The sequence below is a fragment of the Cyprinus carpio genome, chromosome B8 (assembly GCF_018340385.1).
Source record: "Cyprinus carpio isolate SPL01 chromosome B8, ASM1834038v1, whole genome shotgun sequence".
In the NCBI taxonomy this organism is placed as follows: domain Eukaryota; kingdom Metazoa; phylum Chordata; class Actinopteri; order Cypriniformes; family Cyprinidae; genus Cyprinus; species Cyprinus carpio.
The window spans coordinates 16,051,378-16,076,941 of NC_056604.1; the positions used below are offsets into that span (position 1 = coordinate 16,051,378).

The following is a 25,564-nucleotide window of genomic DNA, read 5'->3' on the forward strand; positions in this document are numbered from 1 at the left end:
ACTGCCTGTTGTAAAGAAGAGAGGGAGAGAGAGAGGAGCAGAAAGAGTTAGTGCAACAGAGGTGATGGACTTAGTCCAGTAAGAGTGACAGGGAACACACAAACTCTTCAGAGGGCTGAGAAGAACATGCTGGTGGACTTTCATTGCCTTCAAAACCCAGAGGAACCTACAGCACTTAACATACATATCTGCTGATCTTCTGAGGTCTTCAAAGCCCTCTTTAACATCTCCTTGAAATACTTGACCGTGAACATTTTAAAAGACTCCCAAGGACTTGCTATCTTGAAAGTCACTTTGATTGAATTTTAAGGACTTTTCATTTAGCTTAATATGCATTTATCATTTCACTCCTATCTCCCTGAGAAGAGCGCTTGAAGTGGTTCTTGAGAGAGGCTTTGCGTCGCTACACAGACAGAGGTGTTTAATTTAGGGCTTTAAGACTGAAGACCTTTCCACTGACACCGAGGACATACTAACAAAAGAGAGACAGTGGGGGATTACGACAGACCGAGAGAGAGGGAAACCCCACAGAGCAATTTCTGCAAGTTGTGATGACTATTTCCACAGAGGCACTTCATACGGTTTCTCCTGGACATTGACAGCTTTCAAGAGGGTGCTGTGCAATAGACTGGAATCATCTGGTAAGCCTAAGGTGAGCCCTGAGGCTCTGCTTGCTCTCTAAACATGTGTAATTGCATCCGGCTCACCACAATGCATGTGCTAATCTTGGAATCTTTTTAATCTTGCCTCTTTGTAACGTGCTGAGATCACGGGATGTTCTATATGCTTGGGTAATTGTTTTTAAGCTTCAACCTCCCACTCCGCTGTTGTCATGGTTGTATGGATAACATCTGTCGCCTCGGGTGACATTTCGTTCTGAGAGATAATCTTTGCTGGGCTTGTTGAGGACAATGGAAGTGAAAGATTTGGAGACGGGGTGTTTTAGCAGCAATGGGCAGTTAATTGGTAATAAACACACAATGATTGTTATCAATGAGGGTCCCAGACACAATTGGAGACTACAAAGCAGACACGTGAACAATGACATCTGCAGGCATTCAGACCAAAAGAGTCGTTCCCCGTGTGCTCTAAGAGAGTCTAGACAGGTTTACAAATAAGCTTAGGTGTGAATGATGGACAAAGAATTTAAAAAGTGGTTTAAAACAGCATTAAAAGAGTTTTTTCAGTTTTATGATTGAATTTTTTAGGTTTTTAGGATTTGAGAAAGGAAAAGAAGAGGGATGCAAGACAGGGATGGAGGGAGGTAAAGTAAGCTACACATCCCAATCCCAGAGCAAAATGATTTGCAGGGACAGGATGCTAGAGAGTTGACTGTTGATGTGACTCTTTGTTTTATTCCCCAGGAAGCTTTTTTTCCCATCTGTAGTAATCGGAACGGAGGCAGACTTCTGAATCGGGCTTTGTTCAGCCCCGGTTCTGTTTGAACAAGAGCGAGTTTATGGGTGAATATGATTTCAAAGTCTGACTAATCTTTAGTACTCTCTTTATTGACGGGCATGCCATGGCAACAAAATACACAAAGCTCATAATTGCAACTGTATACAAAGCCCTCAGGATTGCTTATACAATGGGTTTTCAACTAGGGGTCCTTGAAGGTATTCCAGGGGTTCGCAGAGAGGATAACATAGGAAGAATTTGCTTGTATTCTCTGATTATTAACTACTTATATTTTCTAATTATAACATATTCATGAAAACGTTTTAATGAAAGCTATCATAGAGTCTTACCTAAATAAATCTATCTTTCTCATACTGGGGGTCCGTCTGGGTGCAGCGTCTGTCTAGCAGTCTGACCTCATTACTATCTGCAGGTATTTGTACATAAACTTTGCAAATATATTTAAGTACATTTAGATATGCTGAATGGTACAATGTGGGTGTATTTATGGTACCTAAAATGTAGAAGTATTAACATATGCACAACTTTAGAAAGTTTCAAATGTTTTTATTTCTGTTATTTGTATTATTACGCTTAATTTCTTTATTAAATTGCATGTAACAAATACAATAAAATCAATTTATTAATTGCAGGAATTCAATATTCAATTAATCTGAAAGGATTCGCAAATATTTACAAATGCCTAAAGTTTTCTGTAGATAAAATGCTTATTTTAGATGCTCCCAGTACATTATTAATATACTGTATACTGTTCAAACTTAAAAAAATAAAAAAAATAAACTACATTTATTATGCTCTATTGTGTTTTTGATAAACTAAATGCAGCCCCAGTGAGCATAAGACACTTAAAAAAAACACACAAAAAAACCAAATTGAAATTAAATAAATAAATATTCTGCATTTTCTAATGAGATCACAAAAACGACCTAAAAAATAAAATATCTAAAAGTTAATATAACGTTCTGGTAAATTACAACTCAAAACTTGGCAGATAACTTTTAGGGCATTTTATGCTAGCTTGAAAGTTTAAGTCACTAAATACTTTTATGGGAAAGGGCGACTTAAACATTCTGTTAAGTACACAATAGCATCATTTTTGGGTGAACTATTCCTTTAAAACAGAATGTGACACTGTGGAACATCATTACACTAATGATGCACAAGCAGGTCCATTGTTAAACATTTGAAAGACCTGTGTTTAGTCTCATTACTCTGTGTGCTCCGATAATCTACATATAAGTCTGCAGTCAGAGATAATTTGTAGGGGCACACAGGCACAAGTGTGAGGTGAGCCTTCACCAGCCTCTGTGTGTGTGTGTGTGTGTGTGTGTGTGTGTGTATGGCAGCTTGGCTCACCCTAATGAGGAGGGGTGGAATTCAAGGAATGCCACGCTAAGGTTGAAATGAGAAGGGCAGGCGAGAAAACAAGGGAATGATGGAGCGAGAGGAAAAGACTGAAAGAAGACATCAAGCAGCTGTGTTCCATCAGCCCCTAATCAATGACTCAAACACTGTGATTGTACCACAGTAAGACCTAATAGGAGTAATGACAGCTCATGTAAATGACTGCACACTGCACTAATGCTTTGGGTTTAGATCAGAATTTAAGAGTGGGCTCTCTTTCATATCATGAGTTGGAATTAGAAATTAATTTGCCACAACACACAACATGTTGAATTGAATGACAGGAAAAGCAAATCACCGGATGTGAAATTCTTTGAAATTTAGTGAAACTGTAGTTAATTAGTAAGATGATGACCTAGCAATCTATTAATAATTCAACAAATTATTATTTTAATCAAGTAGATAATTTAAAACTTATTCCTATTTATTTCTTGACGAATACATTTGATCCCTAACTAATGATACATGCTCATCTAAAATAAGTTCAATACTGAAATGAACTTTTTTTTGTTCTTTCATGGAAAAAAATGCTGTTCTTTTGAAATAATCTTTTGAAGAATCCAAGAATCCTGTTTCATAAAAAAAGAGTGTTTGCATAATACAATGAATGGAATTACATCAGAAATTAAGTTCTGTGTAATAAAGTAGAATGACTGAATGAAAAAGTATTGAACACATGAAGAAAAGGAGGTGCAATAAGGCATGAAAAGCCAAGACACCAGCTGAAATCTATCAGTAATTAGAAAGCAATCCTGCCACTTGTCAGTGGAAATTAATATTAGTTGGTTCAGTCCCATCCTGTTTGCTACCTCATTTTCAGTTCAAATTCAGGAATTAAATGGCATTCCATGGTAGATTGTTAATGGTGCACAACAAGGCAGAACTTGTTTCCATCTGTTATTGTTCTTTCCCTTTTAAAATGTGTTTCTTTATCTTTTATGAGGAATATGTGGAATAGTTCAAAAGCCGTTCAGTCATGCTGTAGCTTGTAAGTCGTGCCACATCTGTAATGGAACACTGGACAAGGTAAACTTCACTTTGGCCTGTCGGGACACTTCTCGAGGTGCGTGTCAGAAGGACAGACTCTGGAGGATTTTGTTCCCACCAAAGGGGTAATGACAGCTCTGTGGATTAGGCAGATGTGCTTTCTCTTGTCCTACTACTCACACAGACATTTCACCACAGACGAAAACATTTCCATTGTCTCTTTATGCTGGTTGGGGAGTCCTAGCTCTTAGACATAGGGTCTCCATTGAATCACATGTTCTCAAACACATCTTATGTTCCACTCAGAGAAACCACAGATATTCCCCTTCCTAGACACACACAAACACATGAATGCAGACACACACAGAGGCACATGCTCACACACCACGGTGAAACCACATGCCGCCCGCAGCATTAGCTCACACGAGATGCTGCCTGCTGCAATGCCCCGGCCGTCTGACACTCTGTCAGTACATCCAACAAGTCGCAAGTCCAACTCCAACCTATCATTACTGGTCTGTTACAGCAGCACGAGGGGGTTCCTCAGCCTCACATGAAATACACTCTTTAGTGGAAACCATATTTTTTTCCTTTCAGGAAAAAGACAGAAAAACTATGTTTTTCACACTACAACAATTCAAAACATTTAAAAATTTAAAACTCTGTAAAAAATTTTAAAAAAAATATTAAAAAAATCTTACATGCCCACCAAGGCTGCATTTATCTGATCAAAAATACAGTGAAAACAGAAATATTATTACAGTAACACTTTAGTACAGGCAGCAATTCTCACTATTAACTTAGCATGCCTATTATCAACAGATTGGCTGTTTATTAGTACTTATAAAGCACATATTCTGCATGACCATATTCTACATTGCTAATCCGACCCTATACCTAAACTTAATATCTACCTTACTAACTATTTATAAGCAGCATATTAGGAGTTTATTGAGGCAAAAGTCAGTTGATGGTTTGTTAATCGTGAGATTTAGACCTTAAAATAAAATTAACAATTTAAAACAAATAGTACTGCAATTGATAACAAACATCATGCTACAATCGCAACAAACAAGAGAGAGCTAGTCCATATTGTGATAGGCGAAACATATTAAGAAATATCTAACACTGTATGCAGCAACTGACCAATCAGAATTGTGTATTGTGTATTGATTTTTCAATAGACATCTATAGATACTTTTATAGATACTTAAACTGTCAGTAAGATTAGAGAGACAAAAGCAGTTTGTGAGGAGTGGAACACAACTGAAGAGTCTTAATAAAACATGTCCAGATAGTAGAATGGGGACATGAGAATGACAAGTTTTCAATGGGACAGAAAACAGCAGGAGGTTTATGTCTCACATGTTTTTCTCAGTGGCCGGAAATACAAAAATAGTTTGGCAGCACAAATAAGACAGATACTGTGTAAACAGCTCTTAGATCATCTCTTGTGTATTTAAACAGTAAGAACATGAAGGGTCCTGTCAAAGCTAGAAGAAAGAAGGGGATGAATAGAAAGAGACAACAAGACTTGCAATGCAAGCTGGCTATTAGATGAATACATATAGGCTGACCCAGTGGTGAAGTCATGATGTGGACAAACAGATTGCAGGTTTCCTGTGCATTTGCTGACTTCATCGGCAAATGTCTGTTATTGTGGTTACTGTGCATAAACAACCACAATATAATAAACAACCTGTATTTTGTTTGCATCAAATGAGAGACAGCTGGACAAGCAGAGATGTTAATACTAGTCGCAAAATGTTTCATCCAGTAAAAATACTTCCATTAGTGCTAATATTTTGAAAATCTTCCTGAAGTTAACACTGAACCAACTCCCCTCTGGCTGTTCTCCAAGAATATGTTATAAAACTCAACTAATGAGCACTGCAATCCCCTTTTCACCAGATAATTCCCAAAAAATCTCTGCTGTCAGCTTTGTATTTTTTCGGTGCCATGATGATAACAGGCTGACAGAACAAAATTGTGGACATGTTTTTGGAGAAAAAGAGATCTATAAAATGTAAGATGCAAATTCATTCTTCTGATCTGGGTCATTAATAATTAGAGCTCATGAAACTGCTCTATTATACAACAGACAGATTGTCAGTTTGTGCATTAGCAGTGACTCTTTTTAGTAATGAGTTAATTACTGAATCATTCACTCAATTGATTCATTCAGAAACACAGTTTCACTGAATCATTCACTCAAATGATTTGTTCACACCCTCTGATTCATTCATGAACAAAACAAATGACAGTCTTTATTAGTGTGTCACTGAATCATTCACTTAATTCATTCAAAAATACTATTTTATTCAAGAAAAAAACAATTTTCATTATAAGTGAGTAATTAATTAATTCAATCAAAATGTTTTTTTGGGGAGTGGTTTATGCATGCCTTGCACAATGTATTTTATGTAATACATGCTTATAATCAGAGTGAAATCCCAGTGCTTGTATGAACTAGAGCTACATCAGATTTTCCATTCTCCCTCCGTGATGTTCAAGCCTGTGGCAAGGTTCAGATAACCAAGTGCCGTCATTGAGAACTCATTCATTTGGCAGCTTACCAAAGCAGAGTCCTGCCGGGACACCCGTGATGACCAAACAATCCATTCAGCAGAATTAAACACTCTGTGTCACCCTGCAACTGGGGCAGCTCCATTGTTCCACGGGATATATGGTTTTTGTATGAGGTGTGTGTGGTCAGAACTGGCCTGATTATGGCAACAGTGTTGTTTACTTAAACTTTTCAAAACATTTTTTGGTAATATAAATTAAAAATTCATACAAAATTATAAAAACGACAAAAGTGCAACAAAATTAAAAATTTTTTTTAATAAAACCAAATAAAAATTAAATGAAAGTTATTTTAAAATATTAATATTCAGTTTCTAAACATGAACAATCTTAAATTTATATATATATAACACACACAAACACACACACACACACACACACACACACACACACACACACACACACACAATGAAGTTTAACAAAGCAGCAAAGTGAATTTTTGGAATATGTTCTTTATGAACTTTCTGAATAAGTTGATTTATAACAATGAATCAGACAATCTAACGCAACATCTGGGAGAGAAACATTTATGATGAACTGAATCACTAGAATAAATCAATTTTGCCAAGAGTACATACGAGGGAGAGGATGCTGTGAACGTTTTTGAGTGAGATTCAAGTCTAGAAGCTCCAGTGAAGCCAAGAACTTTCAGAATATGGGGCTACAGAGCCTCATAATTTCCCCGCTATGAGGGTCAGCCACACTCCTGTTTGCTTCTACATCAGTGCTGGAGGAACACCAGACCATTACTCCCAGTGAAACCTAATCTGTCCCCAGAGATCAAGAGCTTCCATGGCTGGGTTAGAAACAGGGGCAGCTCACTGACTCATGTTGTAATGAGTTCTCTGGCGTGACAGATGTTGAGTGAGGTGCCAGATCTCCTGTCTAGATCAGTTGGGGTTGTGTTAGTTTGGTTAAGCAAGGCCTGTTCAGACAGATAGAGGGGAATATTAGCTTCATGCCTCCTATAGGCCTCAATGGAAAAATATTTCCTTAAACCCTTAGAGTGGTATCAAAGTAAATATTTTGAGGATTAAAGTTCTGACTGTTCCAAAATGATTTAGGGAATTGTATGCACAAAGGCAACTTTGATTGTTGTGATGTGAATGATATATGCTTGACCTGAGGTTCAATAAAACATGAAAAAACGTTTTAAATGTAGTTTAAAAGACATGGGTATGCTTTTTAAGGTACAGTCAAATTTTAGTTTCTCTGGCAAAAAAATAAAAAATCCATTGTCTGTTGTCAATAATATAGTGATATTTGGAGCACAACTCACACAGAAGTCAATTTAAAACCAAGCAGCTTTCTGTTGGTTGAAGTGGCAAACTCATACATTGGGAAATTTCTTGCTGTCCACACAAATATAATGAGTTAATAAATTCATAAATACTGCAATTTTAGAGTCACTCCACATGATATTTCACAACCTAAACTAATCTTGACATTGAAGGTCAAATAATCTGATATGAAGATATTAAGCAGCAGTGAAGCAATTTTAGTTAACCTTGGTCTTAAGATTATGCCAAACTACTTAATAAGGTTTTGAAAAATATATTTTTGAATAAATAAAAACATATTTTTTCTCCGCTCATGTAATTCACAGGTGTGTGTGGTCATGGATGTTCCTGCGCTAGTATGGCTTGTGTTGCTCTTGGCGAGTGAAGGGTTTCCTGAAACAGAGGGCAGCACTCAGCAGTTTGACAGCAGTGATGAAGGTCCAGAGGTTGAATTCCTGTCGACCTCTCGCACACGACGGGCCCCAGAGCCTCCACCGCAGGACAAGTGCTCCTACACCTTCATTGTACCCCAAAAAAAGGTTACGGGAGCCATCTGTGTGAACTCCAAGGAGCCTGAGGCCATGCTGGAGAACCGTGTCAATAAGCAGGAGCTGGAACTCCTCAATTCTGAGCTGCACAAGCAGAAGAGACAAATCGAGACTCTGCAGCAGCTTGTAGAAGTCGACGGCGGCATCGTCAATGAGGTGAAGCTTTTGCGCAAGGAGTCCCGTAATATGAATTCCCGAGTGACGCAGTTATACATGCAGCTGCTGCATGAGATCATCCGCAAGAGGGACAACGCGCTGGAGCTCTCTCAACTGGAGAACAAGATCCTCAACCAGACCTCTGAGATGCTGCAGCTTACAAACCGCTATAAAGATCTGGAGCATAAGTATCAGCACCTCGCCTCACTGGCCAATAACCAGTCAGCGCTCATTGCCCTTCTTGAGACGCAGTGTCAGAGGGGACCGCCGGTTGTGGTACCCAGGGTCCCGGTCCAACCACAGCCCCAACCACAACCTCAACCGCAACCGCAACCCAGACCCTCACCACCCCTCAATAAACCCTACCAGCCAACAACCTTTAGCCGTAACAGCCAGATCACCAACGAGATCCAGAGCGATCAGAACCTCAAAGTGCCTCCTGCTCCACTTCCCACCATGCCAGGAGGAACTCACAGCCCATCCACCACAAACAAACCCTCCGGTGAGTCTCAGCTTCATTTCTCCAGTGTTGCATGTACTATTTGAAGGGAAAAACTGAAATTAGAATAAAATGCTAGCATTTTCAGGAAATGGGGTATAGGCTTTACAAAACTTTCCTACAGAAAACAAAGCCAACATGCACCAAGTGTACCCTTCAAAAGTTTAAGCTCAGTAAGATTTTCTGTAAAAGGAATTAATACTTTCATTCAGCAAAGACACATTAAATTTATCGAAAATGACAGACATTTATAATGTGGTCTAAAAAGATCTCCAAGACTTTTAACTTTTTAAAATAGAAAAATTTGTACAGAAATGTCAGAAGCAACATCAATAGTTATTGACATTAAATAATTCAAAACGTGATATTTCCATTTGATGACTCTTATCCTTGTGAGGTTTTCAGTGCCAATTTTCTCTTATAGTCCATCATTATTAAGCACTGCCTATCAAAGTTCATTCATCTCGAATTCTCTCTGCATAGCGGCTCCCACACAGGGACGTGACAATAAAGCATCTGTTGTTGTCTCAGCTTTGAAATGCCAACATCTAGTTTGTAAATCTGGTCAGATGATGAATATCATAAACAATATTTTGTATTGAGTCATGCCCATGGGTGGCATTGTTAAACATGGACAACAAAAACTTATGATCGATTTAATAAAATTCATCAATTTCAGACTGAATGTTACATTTCATTTGACATGATTTAAATGATCTAAATGAAGTCAATCAAAAGCCTAATTTTTAGGGATAAATCATGCAGAAAAGCTTTATTTTCCAAAAAATACGGTTTGTTTTTAATGAACATGACTGTTCTTTATCTCAATCCAAAAGAAATTTAATTTTTTTTTTTTCAGCAGTTTTTAATCACTTTTCTTCAATGTGTTTATCATAATGCATTGCAATATTATAAGAATATCATAATGCTTTGCTTATATCATCCACCCCAAAACCAACATATATATTTGGTCTATTTATTATTTAAACTAAGACAGCGAAAATGAAAAATGAATCTTTCAGTGGCTATATTTCCACTCCATCTGACATGAGCAATTTCCTGGCTAGTTCTGCCTGCATTAATAGAGAAAGGTTACACAAACTCTCCTCATTAAAAGAGTCAAGCTTTTACAATAGGACTACAGTACGAAAAAGAGCTCTGGAAGGAAATTGAGAAAGATTCTGGACAGAAGACAAAAAAAAGTAAGGAAAGAAGACTGTCAGAAAAAGTCTACATTGACTGAGTTTGGAAATGGCATAAGGACGAGCCATCACAGGCTGCATTTAAACTGTAAATGTGTATAAATGTTAATCCTAATTAACAATTAACATCAATTTACATAAAATACATAAAAAAACATAAATAAAAAAAATAAAAAAAAATATAAATATATATATATATATATTAATATATAAGAATATCATTCATATATAGTATATATTGTTCTGCAAATTTTCATGGGCAAAATCTAGGCGATCAAACATTTTGTGTGAGGTTGGAAGAACAGGTTTAAGTTGGTCATGCGAACTTGCTGCAATGGACTGCTTTTGACCACAAAATTTAAGATGCACCTTAAGATTTTAGAAGCATACATGTATATGAAAGAGGTCCTAAGTGGATGTTAAAAGAGCCAACTTTTGTGCGTGTTTTTTGGTGTTTGCACACATACAAGGCTTGATCTGACAAAAAACAACATTGGTTGTGATAGTAAAGCTGCAGTGATGAAAAGGAAATAAGATGACTGGAGAAAGAGCAGGGTAGGGAGGGAAGCAGGACTCTGTTGAAATGAAGTCATTTATTCCAGTGTTACCAGACATGCGCGACCCAGACATCCCACACAAACACTGAGCTTTATCAGATCTGTGGCTTCATGAGAAATGGTCTGCTGATGGATTTGCCAAGTTGTTTTAACATGACCCACACCACTGGAAATCTGTAAGGCCTCTCGGTTTCCTCTTACTCCCTTCTTCCTACCATATCTCCTCTAAAGTTCACTTCACTTGATGGATTTGTGATCATCTCCAGTTCAACACCTCATTTATCTCTGTGAATGTTAGCTACAATCTTTGTAGTGAGAAGCCGATTTTCTTTCCACTGTCGCCCATTAGACTGTTTTTGTTCAGAATGTCTCTCATTCCATCTCTCATACACGCCTAATCTAAACTTTGTCCATTTGTCTGCAGACATAACAGCTGGCTTTATTGAAACGTCTCTCCATAAAGCCCCCTGAACAAGTAAACCAAAATATTGTCACTGTAAAACAGCAAATGTGACAGGAATTTAAAAATGACTCATACACTCATTAATATCACTATTCTAATTAGAAACAAATGATTCAAATAATGTACCTTTGAACCTGCTTTCAGCTATTCTGTTCTGTTCCTGTCTCAATTTCTTTCTTTCTTTCTTTTTTTAAATACTTGTTTTGGCACTAATTTTGCATTAAGTGGCAAGTTTCCATGGTGTAAAATGTTCTACGACCAATTAAACAGAAGGGAGCTTAAAATGAGTTTCTAATTTGCTGACAAGCAGACTTCTCCAAGGGAGAGCAAGACATTGGTGGCTCCAAGATAATGAGGCAAAGAATGTGGAATGAGGTGCTTTTCATGAATCAAAATGTACTCAGAATTTGGCACAAAACACTGATAAAGCCTCTAATACAGAATAAAAACTAAATTTGCATAACAGAAATAGAATGAGGTTCAAAGGTCTTATAGAAATGGTAATTATAAAAAAAATAAAAATAAAAATAAAAAAATCAATAATAAATACAAAATGTTAAGATATTTTATATGCACTACCAGGTTTTTGAACAGTAAGATTTTTTAAATAAGTCTCTTCTGCTCACCAAGCCTACATTTATTTGATCCAAAGTACAGTAAAAACAGTAAAAGTTTAAAATAACTGTTTTCTACATGAATACATTTTAAAATGTATTGTATTCCAGTGATTTCCAAGCTGAATTTTTAGCATTCTTACTCCAGTTATGATCCTTCAGAAATTATTCTAATATTCTGATTCTTGCTGCTTAAAAAACATTATTATTATTATATTATTATTATTATTATTAAATAATAAAACAGTGGAGTATAATTTTTTCAGGTTTCTCTGATGAACAGCATTTATCTGAAATAGAAATCTTTTATAACACTATAAATGTCTTTATCATCACTTTTGATCAATTTAAAGCATCCTTGCTAAATAAAATTATATTAATATTAATTAATATTAATAATAACAATATTAATTAATATTAATATGAATTTCTATAATTTCATCCTATTCTATCATTTATTTCTATTCATCAAAGAATCCTGAAAAAAAAATGTACTCAAGTATTTTAACTACTGATAATAACAACAACAACAATAATAAAAATGTTTCTTGAATAGCAAATCACCATATTAAAATGATTTCTGAAGGATTATGTGACACTGAAGACTGGAGTTATGATGCTGAAAATCTCGATTTGATCACAGGAATAAATAAATTTTTAAAAATATATTCAAATAGAAAGCAATTATTTTAAACAGTAAAAATATTCCACAATAGCACTGCTATTGCTGTATTGTGGATTTAAAAAAATGCAGAGTGGGTGAGCAGAAGAGAATTCTTTAATTATTAAAAAACATAAAAAATCTTACTGTTCAAAAACTTTTGACTGGTACTGCATGTAACGAAAAAAAAAAAGTTGAATTGTATATTATATAATGTTAATGTTATACAAAAAACATTATTGAATATTTATTATATATTACACATCACTCATTTGAAATATTATTTTTATTTACTTATTGCTATTAATAATATGATTACTACTACTACTACTAATAATTGAATAAACACATATGCTAAAATATACTGTAATAACAAGCGTCACATAGATTAAACACATTTAGATATATGTCCCTTGAGATAAAAAAAAAAAAAAAAAAAAAAAAATCTACTGACCCAATAAAAAAGCTGATTAATATGCTCCTCCTGGGACTGGGAATGTTGGAATGGTTTCAGTTTTATTCACGGTAAGAGGCTAATGAGCCCCGTCTGTGTTGTTATCTTAAATTTGTCAGGTAGTGTGATGGCTCCTATTCTGGCACGCAGTGAAAATCAGCCAGCCAGAGAGATTTCAGAAACACAGACACAACCCGGCTCAGTTGACTGTATACTGGAGGCTATGTAACCAGAGGTCTGGGGTCTATTATCAATAATGCAGGCAAAAATATCTTAATTCTAAGAGTGTGAATTATAAGTACTGTTATAAATGAAACTGACTGGAAAAAAGTATTGCATGCGTTTTGGTACAAGACACAGCCAGCTCATTTGTAAAAGTACCATCCAGAGTCATGAAGGGGTTGGAGTGACTGTGAGTGAGGGCCAACCGTCGGGCATGAGGCCTACTTTTTACAAGCTACAAGATGAGAGTTAACACTAAAATATTCCAGACTACTGTAAGTAAACCGCAAGGCCTCAAAAGTGCTTTGGGGCGGAGATGTCAGATAACTAAAAGGCTGTCTGCCAGATCTGACAGTAAGGAAAACACGGTTAAAATACACAAAATATAATGGAACATGCAAGATCATCTGCTCCAAGAGATTAAGTCTAAGGTTTTGTTTAAGTGTGACTGCTTTCCCACCTGAAAAAAAAAATCATCATATAAATCCAATTTAATGTTTATAATCAGCTTCACCAGTTAGGTTTTACTAGTGAATAGCATATTTGTGCTGCTCCATTTGGTAGACAAACCAGCATAAACCAGCCTAGACTAGCATGAAAATTTCTCCTTTGCTGGTCTTCCTCCAAGATGGTTTAGTGCCCAGGGTAGGAGACGACCAGCTTAGTCTGGTTTAAGATGATTTTTTTTCCCCACCAGGGTGAGTATCAACCTGTGTTTACTATTTAAAAAAGATCAGACAAAAAAAAAAAAAAAAAAAAATTGGATCAGGGAATGATTTTGAAGACAGCTAAATTATGGATGTTCTTCTGGTTCTCATTGGAAAACTATGAAAATTGGAGCCATTTTTGACACGTCCCTATAAAAACACTGCTCTATTCCCAGGGAACTTTGGAAGTGCTTGCTAATCTTCTTGCTACTGCATTATTTATCAACTGGGCCTTTCTTTGGCATCCGTGCCAGCGTTATGTTTGGCTGGAACAGCAGAGGCAACTTCCCAGGCCAGAATGGCAGCCAAGGTCAATCCTCTTCTTACGTTAAGAGGTTTTCCAGCTGTGCCACGGAAGAACAAGAGACTTAGCGGGAGTAGATGCAACTGAGAAAGGCATACAGGGGATCCTGAGTATGACTTCCTTTGATTATACAATTGTTTCAGCTTTGCACCTGAATTTCCCTTCAAGTCAAAGAGTATTTCTGTCCATCACAGTGTCATATTCCTACCATGAGATCTGCCAGCAACAGGCAGGAGGCTTTCTATATAAAAAGATACAGCTTCTCTGAGAATGTAGTATAAGGGGATAGATACATCTCGAATGGGGTAAATTCTCAATGATTTTTTTGTCAAGGTCCCTGGAAGGATTGTCTGGAGGCTCTGGAGGACGGTCACACTAACAGTGGCATGCACCTGGTGAAGCCGGAGAATACTAACAAACTGATGCAGGTGTGGTGCGATCAAAGACAGGATCCTGGCGGCTGGACGGTCATCCAGAGAAGAATGGATGGCTCCGTCAACTTCTTCAGAAACTGGGAGACATATAAGGTGAGCCAATTCTGGATGATAAATTACTACGTTCATGACGTTTTGGTAGATAAATGTAAAAATAGGGTAAATGAGCAGTACAATTTAACATACAGAGAGGTGATATATGCCTTCCTTTACCAATGGTGGTAAATTCAACAAACAAGTAAATTTATGTTTCTGTGGTAACAACTTGCTTATGTTTTACCTTTTACGCCTATAACTCTACACATAAACTAAACCGTATGGAAGTGAACATACAGAGCCATGCACTTAAAGAGGTTTAATGAGAAGCATATGCCAAGCAGAAACTACCACACTGTGCTGAAATGCCTTGATGCAAATAAAAACGTACTCAATTATTCTCTGAACATTAATATGTATGCTTTATGTATGACATATACAGTATGTAATATACTGATATATCAACAATGTGTTGGGAGTTCTTATTCAAAGTGTACAACAGAAACACTGTTAGTTCAGGGAATTTGAAAAAAACTTCATTTGAACCCTTGCCAAGTACAAAACAAACATGTCTTCAAAGCCCTGCAGATACAGTATTAAACACAAGGAAAGCCGGAATTACAAGTGCTTCACTGACTCAAAAAGATGCCGATCGATGCAAAGAATGTGCTGGCTAATGAAAGGCTTACTAGTAAAACAAGAGAGAAAGAGAGAGAGAAGAACAAACCCTACAGCAAATGTCATTTTTCAGCCTCAAGGACATGACAAAATAACATAGACTAAGTAATGTATACTAAAAGAAATATTTTACTTGGTCCATCAAATACTCAATGGCAGGCGCTCCTCTGTTTTATTACAGCAAGGCTTTGGAAACATCGATGGAGAGTATTGGCTGGGTCTGGAGAACATATACTGGATAACCAGCCAAGGGAACTATAAGCTGCTGGTCAACTTAGAAGACTGGTCTGGACGCAAGACATTTGCAGAGTACGCAAGTTTCCGCCTTGAACCTGAAAGTGACTTCTATAGGCTCAGGGTGGGCCGCTACCATGGCAATGCCGGTGACTCCCTAACTTGGCACAACGGGAAGCAGTTCACCACTCTGGACAGAGATCATGATGTATACACAGGTATCAGTAAAATTTAGCTATTAGATTTTATAATTTATTTATTGACCCATCTTACCAAAAAAAAAAAAAAAAAACATGATTTCTTTTCTCAGGCAACTGTGCCCACTATCAAAAGGGAGGCTGGTGGTATAATGCCTGCGCCCACTCAAATCTGAATGGTGTGTGGTACAGAGGAGGTCACTACCGCAGCCGCTATCAGGACGGCGTGTACTGGGCTGAATTTAGAGGAGGTGCCTACTCTCTTAAGAAGGTTGTGATGATGATACGACCCAACCCCAATACCTTCCACTGAGCAGCACATAAACACAGGGAATGAACCGATAACTGCTCCCCAATGCTCGCCGTTCACCCTATAAAGTGCAATTCATTTAGATTGTGGTTTGGCTTCATATGTAACATAGTTAAATAAGATATGTGGCAAAAGGACAACAGTGTCTTGGTTGATGTAATTGAGAAGGAACACCAAAATTGTTATGGACTACAAAAGAATGCTATTTACAACACAAAAAAATGAAGTGTGATAAATTGGCCAGTTTCCCTTACAATAATTGTCACTAGGATGTTCTTTTTTCACTCTTGTTTAATCAAATCAAGTGAAACCTGTTCATCTTTAAACATACAGCGCAGTTGTGAATCTGTCGTCTGTGGTTTAGAATTATTTTGTTAAATATTTTAAAAAATATCTCTGATCAATACTCATTCATTGTTATAACTAAGACACAGGACATCCAATCCAGTGATAAATAGCTTATGCTTTTCTAGTTTACTCAAAGCTATGAGAACATATATTTCCTGATGAGATGAATGACTCATAATTTATTTCAGGAATATCATGTTTAAAATTCATGTAATGCTGTAGTTAATGCACAATTGAACATAAAACACACATCTTAAAACAGTCATCAATTGCTCCATCTAAACTGTATTTACTGTGTAAATTAGCTGTTGGTGTCAAATGAAGATCCAACATGTTTATGTACATACAAACGTAATATTGTTGAAAATAATGTGTCATTTGTAATATACTGTAAGTGTAACTGATTTCCCCAAGCACTGTCATACTGTTGCAATAAAGGATGTACAGCTACAGGGTTTGTCTGTGAATGGATTGAACATCGGTCTACTACAGCTGTAGTTGTTCTGCTGCATAATGGCCATGACACATTTATGTGAAAAGCACAAGCAATTCATTCAAAAATACTACATAAAACAAATTTGCTCTTTGACTAGGTAAATGTTATACAAATATAAATATAACAAGCTACACTGAGTACCTGTATATGTGGCTTGCTGCCACAATTTAATCTAATTTAATTTGTCCCATCTATGATTGGAAATCAAGAGGAATCAAAAATGTAACATTTTGATTGAAATTAATAAAAAACAATAATAAATGACTTTGCTTTTATTAGTTATTTTATCTCCAGGTCATTAGATCCGTGTGACATGATTACATTTATTTTAATGATCTAAGATCAAATTTGCAAAAATTTCAGAAAAATTTGCAGGCAAAAATGTCCATTGTCTGTTGTCAGCTGTTTAGAAGCTGTACAGCTGTACAGAAGTCACTTTAAAACCAGTCATTTTCAAATAATTGTAGAAAATTCGTAGTTTGTGGAAAAATGGTAAATTTGACCACAGCTTTAAACTAAAAAAAGCTGTACAGATGTTTGGAAAGTAGATTGGTTTAGTCAGGTTATTTTTTTATTTTTTTATTTTTTTTTGTTTGCCTGAAGTACTGTAGTTGTCAAACTTCATTAAAGGGATAATTCACCCAAAAATGAAAAGTCTGTCATTAATTACTCACCCTCGTGTCGTTCCAAATCTGTAAGAGCTTCATACATCTTCGGAACAAAAATTAAGATATTTTTGATGAAATGAAATAAAATCGTGTCGACTGATTTTTGTGTTGATTTCTGTTGTTAGTGAAGCTGGTAAGTTACGGATTTAATACTTTCGAAACAGTATCATGATACATTTTTCAAACAATAAGTTGTGATTAGCTTGTGACACAAGCTTTTAGGCTCTGTCTCACGCTCTTACTCTGCCCATGTAAATCTCATACCAAAATGGCAACACTGCTTGCAATATGAAACAAAGTCTCAGCTTTCAAATATTGTAAGCTTTAATACTATATTCAAACAATAAATAGAGTTTTGGCGCACTTAATCTGGTGCAAATCATAAAATGTAGCTCTTCGGTTAAAGCCAGAGTCACTGAAAAACAGAATTGTGTCAAGCTTTGATCTCGCTGGTGTCGCCGCGCAGTCACGTGGTTCATGGAGCTCTCCAAACAAACCAGCGTTGACAATACATTTGAATGGGTTTAAGTTGGATAGATGACAGCTTCAATAAACAGGTATTTGCAGCATTTTTTGGTAAACATTACAGCATATTATGCATTGATTATTACGTAGATGACATTTACAGTATCATTTTATTCTGGAGAGTGATGGAGAGGCAACATTAATCTGATTTTCTTAACCCTAACCATACAGCTTAACTATTTTTCAGTTAAATAGGTGTTCTATATTTTAGTTCAATAATATTTATTTAATATTTGGAGGAAATCTTTTGGCACTAAATACTATTTGTGCAATAATGATGGTCCATTAATGACTTAAAATATTTATTTATTTATATTCTATTACTTATGTTACAATTAGTGTATTATTTAAGGTTAAAATAGAGAAAAGGGTTTTAAATTCCAATGCAAAGAAGCAAATCAGAGTAATTTTGTGGTCAGAAAAAAACAAACAACATTTTCATTTGTACCTGTATGGCTCTTTACTAAATCTAGAATATTGCAGGTCATACCTGCTTACTTATTTTTAAGTTTTTCATTTGAATAAATATTTAGAAATGATTAAACACTGGATTTTATATGTGTAATTAAAAAAGTTAATAACTTACATCCTTTATTTTAATGAGACTCGTTTAAGTACACACAATGAATGCAAGCAAATACTGAATTTAATGCAAGTTTAGAATGGTTCTAAAAGTCATCACCACCACCCCCCCCCACACCAAAAAAAAAATCTCACTCCAAGCTGAACTCAAAAATTGGCAACCCTGTGTTTCAACCTTTTTTTTTTTTTAGTAAAATCAATAATGCAAGTTCAACTAAATACATCAAAAAGAATTAAAAGAGCATTTGACAAACCCCCAAACCATTTCATTTCCTTTTTCCTTTGTCCCAGTGGGAAATGGAAAGGGCCACTGGAGAAGCACAGTGGAAACTGACAGATTTGAAGTGACAACCTGCACAACCTCAGCCACGTCAGACAGTCTTTCCATCCCTGCGGTTTCAACTGCCTGCTGCTCAGAAATGGGAATATGTTACACTGAAACTAAACCACAAGCTACCGGCACAAGGTACAGCGGGTTCTGCTGAGTGACGTCTGAGAAAGCCTTCTGTTGAGTGGGACGCAGTTTTCTGACATGCTGCCCAAGTGGAAGCAGACTCTCACTGTGGATTATGTAAAGGAAATTCAGTTAATGAGAAAGATGTGTGCGGCTGAGAGAAGCGAGACAGCATGCGTCCGCTCTATCCGCATGTTTACCTTCTTAGAAATGACAGTGACTGTCTGTTTGTGCATTTCAGACCTCTAGAAAAGAACCACCCCACAAGTTACAGACCAAGAGACAATTTGAGTTACAGCCGTCTGAAGTTATTCCTGACTGGCCTTTTAGTTCTTCACATACCACAATGACACAAGAGCACCTGGAAAACTCTGTGACCATGAGCTTGGGACATGTGGCAATGACATACTGAATGGTCTGGTACACGGTTTAAACTTCCACATCTTAAAAAGAGCATCTCATAAAAAAAAATAATAATAATAATAATAAAAACAAGACAGCCAAACATCCAAAAAGCCTCCTAAAGGTAAAGCCTCCAGATCCCTTTCTGATCAAGTCTGGCTCTCGGTTAACAGCTGGATTAGTAATACGGACCTTGCTTCAGATGACTAAGATGGAAGAGTGTAACTGAGTGAAGGATCTGGATCCTGTTTCCCACGAGAACGACAATCCTGAGGGAGGCATTCATTTCAAGTGCTGTCAGTGCCTTTAGAGGAGACTGATGTGTGTGTAACTAATCGCTTACTGGCCTTCTGCAACATCCAATGAGAGTCTCTGACAGACATCTATTCATAAGAGAGAAAAAGGGGCTACCAATTTGGAAATAAGTGCTACAATATGATTTCATTGTATTTTCCATCTCTACATTCAGTTTAAAGCCACTGAAGTGGCTAGAGAGAAAGTCAAAGAGCTTTTCGGTTTATGCATTGCATGGTGACAGAATATTTGAGTTTAAGCAGAAATCCTAAAAACCCCTGAAATTATTTGATGAAAGTATTTTTTTTCAGTGTTGACAACTAAAACAGGATATGGCACATTTCTCAATCATTACTGAACCAGAGCGGTATACTGACACACACTCTGCTGGTCACCATAGAAAGTGCAATTGAGACATGGCCAAAAAAATATAATGAGGTGCTCACAGCCAGCTTAAAATGAACCTTACCAAAAAATAAAAAAGTAAAAGCCATTATACTGAGGTAATTGAATGAGTCAATATCACAAGCCTGGCTAAGCCCAGTGGGCCATGACCCATTCCTTTCCCTGACCCAAATTATTCTTCTGTTCAAATGAAGCATCTTCAGCTTTATTAACATCCTTATTTATAACAACCCTGCAATAAAAAATAATTTATAAAGCCAGTAAATCTCTCAAGACATTTCTGGCTGGATGGTGTCATGATATGAGGGGATGGAGTCTACAAAATACCATTAACCTAAGTACAAATGTGATCATTTAATAACACTTACCTAGGTAGGGGATGCAGGGGGCCATTTTGAGGGACCTGATGTACTCTCTCATGCGGTTGTAATTCTCTTCTTTTGACGTCAGGAAGTCGAGCTTCTCAAAGGTTGCCTTGTCCTTTCGACTGATCAACTGTTCAGAACAGAAAGCACATAAGGAATGAACAGTTCATTTATTCAGAAAATTAGAAACAGCTAAAGGATGTCTAAATCTAAAACATCTAAATCAAAAGGTATTCAAAGTGCTTAATTAAGAACAAGTAAAAAATAGGAACAAGTAAAAAAAAAACACACGGAGAAAAAATTACTATTTTAAATTTAATTAAAAACATTTTTTTGTTGTTGTTTTAAAATAACTGAAAAATCATCATTACCATCACCAAATATTTAAATTCTCAGTTACCTCTGTTAATTCACTCAAATATGATGAAAACAAAACCGTTATTAAAGACATAATTACATTAGGAAAACTTGTCTAGTTATGACTTTTAAACTCTATATAATAATATTCTTGTTTTAACTTGGTGAACTTTTCATAATGGAATAATAATAAAACATATTTTTTCATCTCAGCTCTGCCCGAGTTACTCCCAGTTGGCTACTAACTTTAGAATGAAGGACTTGTGGAGGCACCGTTTTGTAAATTTTGTCAGAGGGGAGCCCCACTAAGACTTCTGATCTAAATAAAGCTGTCTGCAATTATGTTAAATATTAAAAAACAAGACACAACTCATTGGGAGACTAATGAAATTGCAATAAGGTATCACTTCCCAGATCTCAGCACCCAAACTCCAGGCCCTGGGTATATTTCTCATTTATAGAAAACGCATGACCACAATAAACAGGCTCAGTGTCTAGAATGCCTTTATGAGTGGCATAATTTCACCCAATGCTTCTTCACAGCACATGTGCTATTGAATCTGTGGGGATGACCATGTGCAAAACCCCTATTATAGGATTAAGAAAAAGCTCATTAACTGAAGAATTCCATCACACATGGCTTTATCACATCACATGCTGAACTGAATTTCCACAAAGTACTTCAACATGCTCTTCTTGTGTTAGACAGATACACATATTGTAGTTCACTCTTTTGTAGGTTTGGTGAGAGATTTTGTCCTACAATCCAAGTAACAGTCCGTGAAACCACACTGTTGGCAGATGACTATCCACCAGTCTCCAGAGATGTAATCACACAGTACTGTTTTTCCCTTATTAATGTTCATATCTATAAAAATCCCTCTTATAAATGCATAGGTTTTAATTCAAATCAACTGTTTTTTTTTTTTTTTTGAGTGTACTATTCCTTTACAAAGCAAGGCAAAGCAACAAAAAAAAAAACAAAAAAAAAAAAAACAACAACAACAAAGCAAAGCAAAACAAAACAAACAAACAAACAAAAATAGGGTGAAGTAATGATGACAGCTTTCATATGACAGCGAAATATTTCCTTTAAAAACAAAACAACAAATAATAACTAAATAAAATATATAACAGTGGGTAAATTAGGATCTAAATCAGAGGTTTTCAAAGTGATATAAACAAAAAAGGTAGTACATTCAAAAGTAAAAACAAAACCAGTAATATATCTATTCCTTTTAAATAACAAAATAAGAAAAACAAAAAATATATATATTTTTCTATCATATCTATATAAGGGAGCTGGTATTTGGAAACTGAATGAAGTGAAAGAAACTGAATGCCACATTCAAATGTCATGCATCTGCAAGAAACTGAAAGACTGTAATAATTCGATTATATTAGTCATTTACCAGCCAAGTTACTCCAATGAGCCTGATTTTTGGATACATTTATACTCAGACAATAGTTAGGGAGTGGAAAGCTGACTTGACAGGAAGCTAACTCTCATTCATCATTTAGATGTTGGCCTAAAATGAACTTGAAGAATTGAATGAACCACAACTTGGATTTGTCTCCTTTGGACTTGCAACAGAGGAACAGAAAAGTGATTTTCCCCCCTTTTATTGAACAAAGGAAGTGGTAAGAACTGCAGTTGATTTTAAACGGTGCTGAGATAATCCATGGCAGAAAAGTTAGATCGCGACACCATCAGTCAGGGAGCCTGGTGTGGAAATGATAATATTATGACAAAGATTTGAAGTAGTACTAAGGGAGACTGCTTATGATATTTTAAGGAAAAACTAATTACAAAGCAATTACAAATGATGAACAGGGTAAATTGTAACTCCACTGACATGTTTCAGTGAATGTGATTTCCATGTGTGTGTGTGTGTGTGTGTGTACCATCTCGGCAACAAGACTAGTGATTTTCTGCCTGATTAAGAGCAACCAAATGCCAAAACAAAAGCCTTTTCTGATCTCCTTTATCAAGCCTCCATCACCCACCACCACGACCACAGCAGCAGCAGGCCTCCTTCCTTGAGTGCAGGGCTTGAGCGTCTGCCACAGTGGCATTATTCATTCTCATAGACACATACACAGTGCTAAACAATCCCTCTGAGAGCGATAAAAGTGAGAGGATTCCTTTAACCACTAACATCTTTATTTTATTTTTCAGTAACACATGGCTGACTTTGATTACAGCACAGTTCATGGAGGTCAGCCCTGTGCTCTGTAGCCGTTCCAGATAGCAGTGAAAGCCTCCATACATCAGCAGCTGCGATGATGGAGCGCCACTGAGCAACTTTCCACTTAGACTGAATTTGATGGGGATGAGCTTCTTAGCCAAAGGTGCAATGTTAAGAGCTGGATTTGTAATTTGTCTTTGTGTGTAACTTAGGACGGGACCAAGGGCAGAATAGTGGATCAGCTAATAGTAAATGGAAGTAGGAGAATGAACCATGCAATACAAAAGGAGCACTATGTACTTTGTTGCAATTCCTTATAATATGCCTGGCTAACTGGTTTTATTTATTTGCCAAAGCAATTTTTTTTCTTGCATTTGACAGTTGGTAAGTATTGATTTTGGGACACAGCGAAATGCTGAGAAACACACTGGAATCAAGAGACCATCTGTCTGACTGTCAACAAATCCAGTCTATCTCTTCGCCAAAAGCTTTACATCTTTATTTCTTTTTGTGAACAAGCCCTCTAGCTCTTTTAATACTTCCTTTCTCCATTTTACTCTTTTTTGACTTCATCACTTCCACAATGGTTTTTATCATGCATAACTTATGAATTAGAAATCAGAAATACCAAAATAAAGTGAATAAATGACAAATAAAATAAAAATAAAATAAAATAAATTAAAATAAAATAAAATAAATGATTTGTGGTGTCAAGGCTATACTCTGATACAATAACAAAATAAATAAAAAATAAATAAATAAATGTTCAGAATTTATTATCATAATCATATATAATAAAAATATATGCAAAGCCATATTTCTCATGAACCTTTTGGCATAAATTTACATACACCTTATGTTTACACACCTTATGAGTTATACACAGTTATATACACATATACACACCTTATGAGTTTGTGTATATACAGTGCTTGTGTTATTACAATTGTTTTATTGACTACTAATGTATTCTAAAATGTGGAAAGTCCAAACTGTTAACTAGAAACATTAATAAAATTGTATAAAATAAAATTAATATACAATACGATATAAAAATAAAATATGCATAGTATTATCAGAATAAAAACTTGAGTAAAAAGTTGTATAAAAATATCCTATATGTTCCACAAACTCCATAATTTTGTGTCAAACCTGATGATCATGTTCTCCAGAATGATTTTAAATGATCCAAAGTGCATCTTTTGCAGAATCATATCAATGACACTAAATTATTTGATAAGGGAACAACAAATTTCAGAATTGTATTTTATTTTTTACATTTAATGTCACAACTTTAACTTTCCTTTATTTATTTATTAATGATTAGTATTTAATCATTTGGTTATTGTAGGTTTAAAAAGTCATTTTTTAAAGTGATCCCAGACTTACAGACCCCACTGCATCCATGTATAAAGCAGAACAAACCAATAAACCTAAAATTGCTGAATATAATGATAAAGGCATATCAAATCTATATCCTTGTACATACCAGTGAGCACCATATTCCTCCTAATTCATTGCATGCCCACCGAGAAATCAGCCGTTAATCTTCAAATAAGTGGAAACAAGGCCTCGAAGTCAAGCAGTTCAGAAATTGGCTGGAATAAAGAATTACTCAATCCAGTCTGTGCCATGAGCAGTGAAACAGAAACCATTTGCACAGAAAGACCGAAAACAGTCATTATAGTCAGGCAAAATTGTCAGCAAATACACGCAAGTGCCTTTTCATTATGAACAGCACAACAACTGAAACGGTCCAATCTATAATTAAAACCGGACTACAGTTCAGTGTGCACATTTTCTCCAATTCAAGCTTCAGGGTTCTAGGACGTATGGAAAAGCAACCTCTTAAAACAGTACTACACTGAATCAGAAATTATCCCTGTAACTGATGCATGCAACTGATGTCTGGCCATGTGACATTTCAATCTTTCTAGTTAGACCTGAAGGAAAGAACACTGATTAAAACCTGTGGCTTTTTAAAGATAACTGGCACATTGTCAGTTTTTCAACTGTATGTCAGTTTCTGTGTCTAGCATAAACCAAAAAAATAATAATGATCTTCTAAAATATATGCATAAATATTTGCATATTATTTTTTAGGTCTAAATTGTGTGTTGTCATATACACATAATCAATGAATTACACTAACAAATTGAATAAACTTTGTTGTTAAATGTAAATTTAACTAAGTACATAATTTAATATGATACATAATATTCTATTTAATAATGTCAATGTCAAAATTCCCTTGTGGCAAAGCTAAACGTATGGCAAGAGAGCTGGGCTTGTGGTATCAGACAAACGGTCCCGCCGCAATTACTTATAAACAACATGCTCCCTCTTTTTCCATTTTTTCTCAATTTGCAGAAGTGCTGTGGCTCAATGTGGAATGTCAGCTCAGGAGGCCGCTTGCATCCCAAATCATTAAGGCCCCCAGTGAGCCTAAACTCACTACTACCGACATCTCTCAACAAAATAAGTACTGTGAATACAAAAACTGTCTCATTTGGTTTTTAAAGAGTCA

General features: G+C 35.9%; 2 protein-coding genes across 3 annotated transcripts in view; one reads left to right on the forward strand and one right to left on the reverse strand.

Moving 5' to 3' along the window:
* The window catches only part of ralgps1 (Ral GEF with PH domain and SH3 binding motif 1), a 79,793-nt gene that overhangs the window by 41,735 nt on the left and 12,494 nt on the right, over nucleotides 1–25,564 (reverse strand). Inside the window, exon 7 of the mRNA XM_042729967.1 lies at nucleotides 20,495–20,621. Within this exon, the coding sequence (XP_042585901.1) occupies nucleotides 20,495–20,621 (127 nt within the window). The remainder of the gene's footprint in view (nucleotides 1–20,494; nucleotides 20,622–25,564) is intronic.
* Nucleotides 17–16,752, forward strand: LOC109080263 (angiopoietin-related protein 2-like). Of its 2 annotated transcripts, none has more exons than XM_042729969.1 (5): nucleotides 17–652; nucleotides 8,003–8,882; nucleotides 14,397–14,590; nucleotides 15,393–15,663; nucleotides 15,756–16,752. In XM_042729969.1, exons 2-5 carry the CDS (start codon nucleotides 8,015–8,017, stop codon nucleotides 15,953–15,955), a joined length of 1,533 nt encoding a protein of 510 aa, XP_042585903.1. In that variant the 5' UTR covers nucleotides 17–652; nucleotides 8,003–8,014; the 3' UTR covers nucleotides 15,956–16,752. The 2 variants fall into 2 exon arrangements, with proteins under 2 accessions (XP_042585903.1, XP_042585902.1); XM_042729968.1 differs by having other exon boundaries at nucleotides 17–641.

Coding starts and splice junctions, on each gene's coding strand:
- LOC109080263 (XM_042729969.1), top strand. CDS start 8,015: ATGGATGTTCCTGCGCTAGTATGGCTTGTGTTGCTCTTGGCGAGTGAA. Junction 14,591..15,392: donor GAAACTGGGAGACATATAAG/GTGAGCCAATTC, acceptor GTTTTATTACAG/CAAGGCTTTGGAAACATCGA. Junction 15,664..15,755: donor AGATCATGATGTATACACAG/GTATCAGTAAAA, acceptor TTCTTTTCTCAG/GCAACTGTGCCCACTATCAA.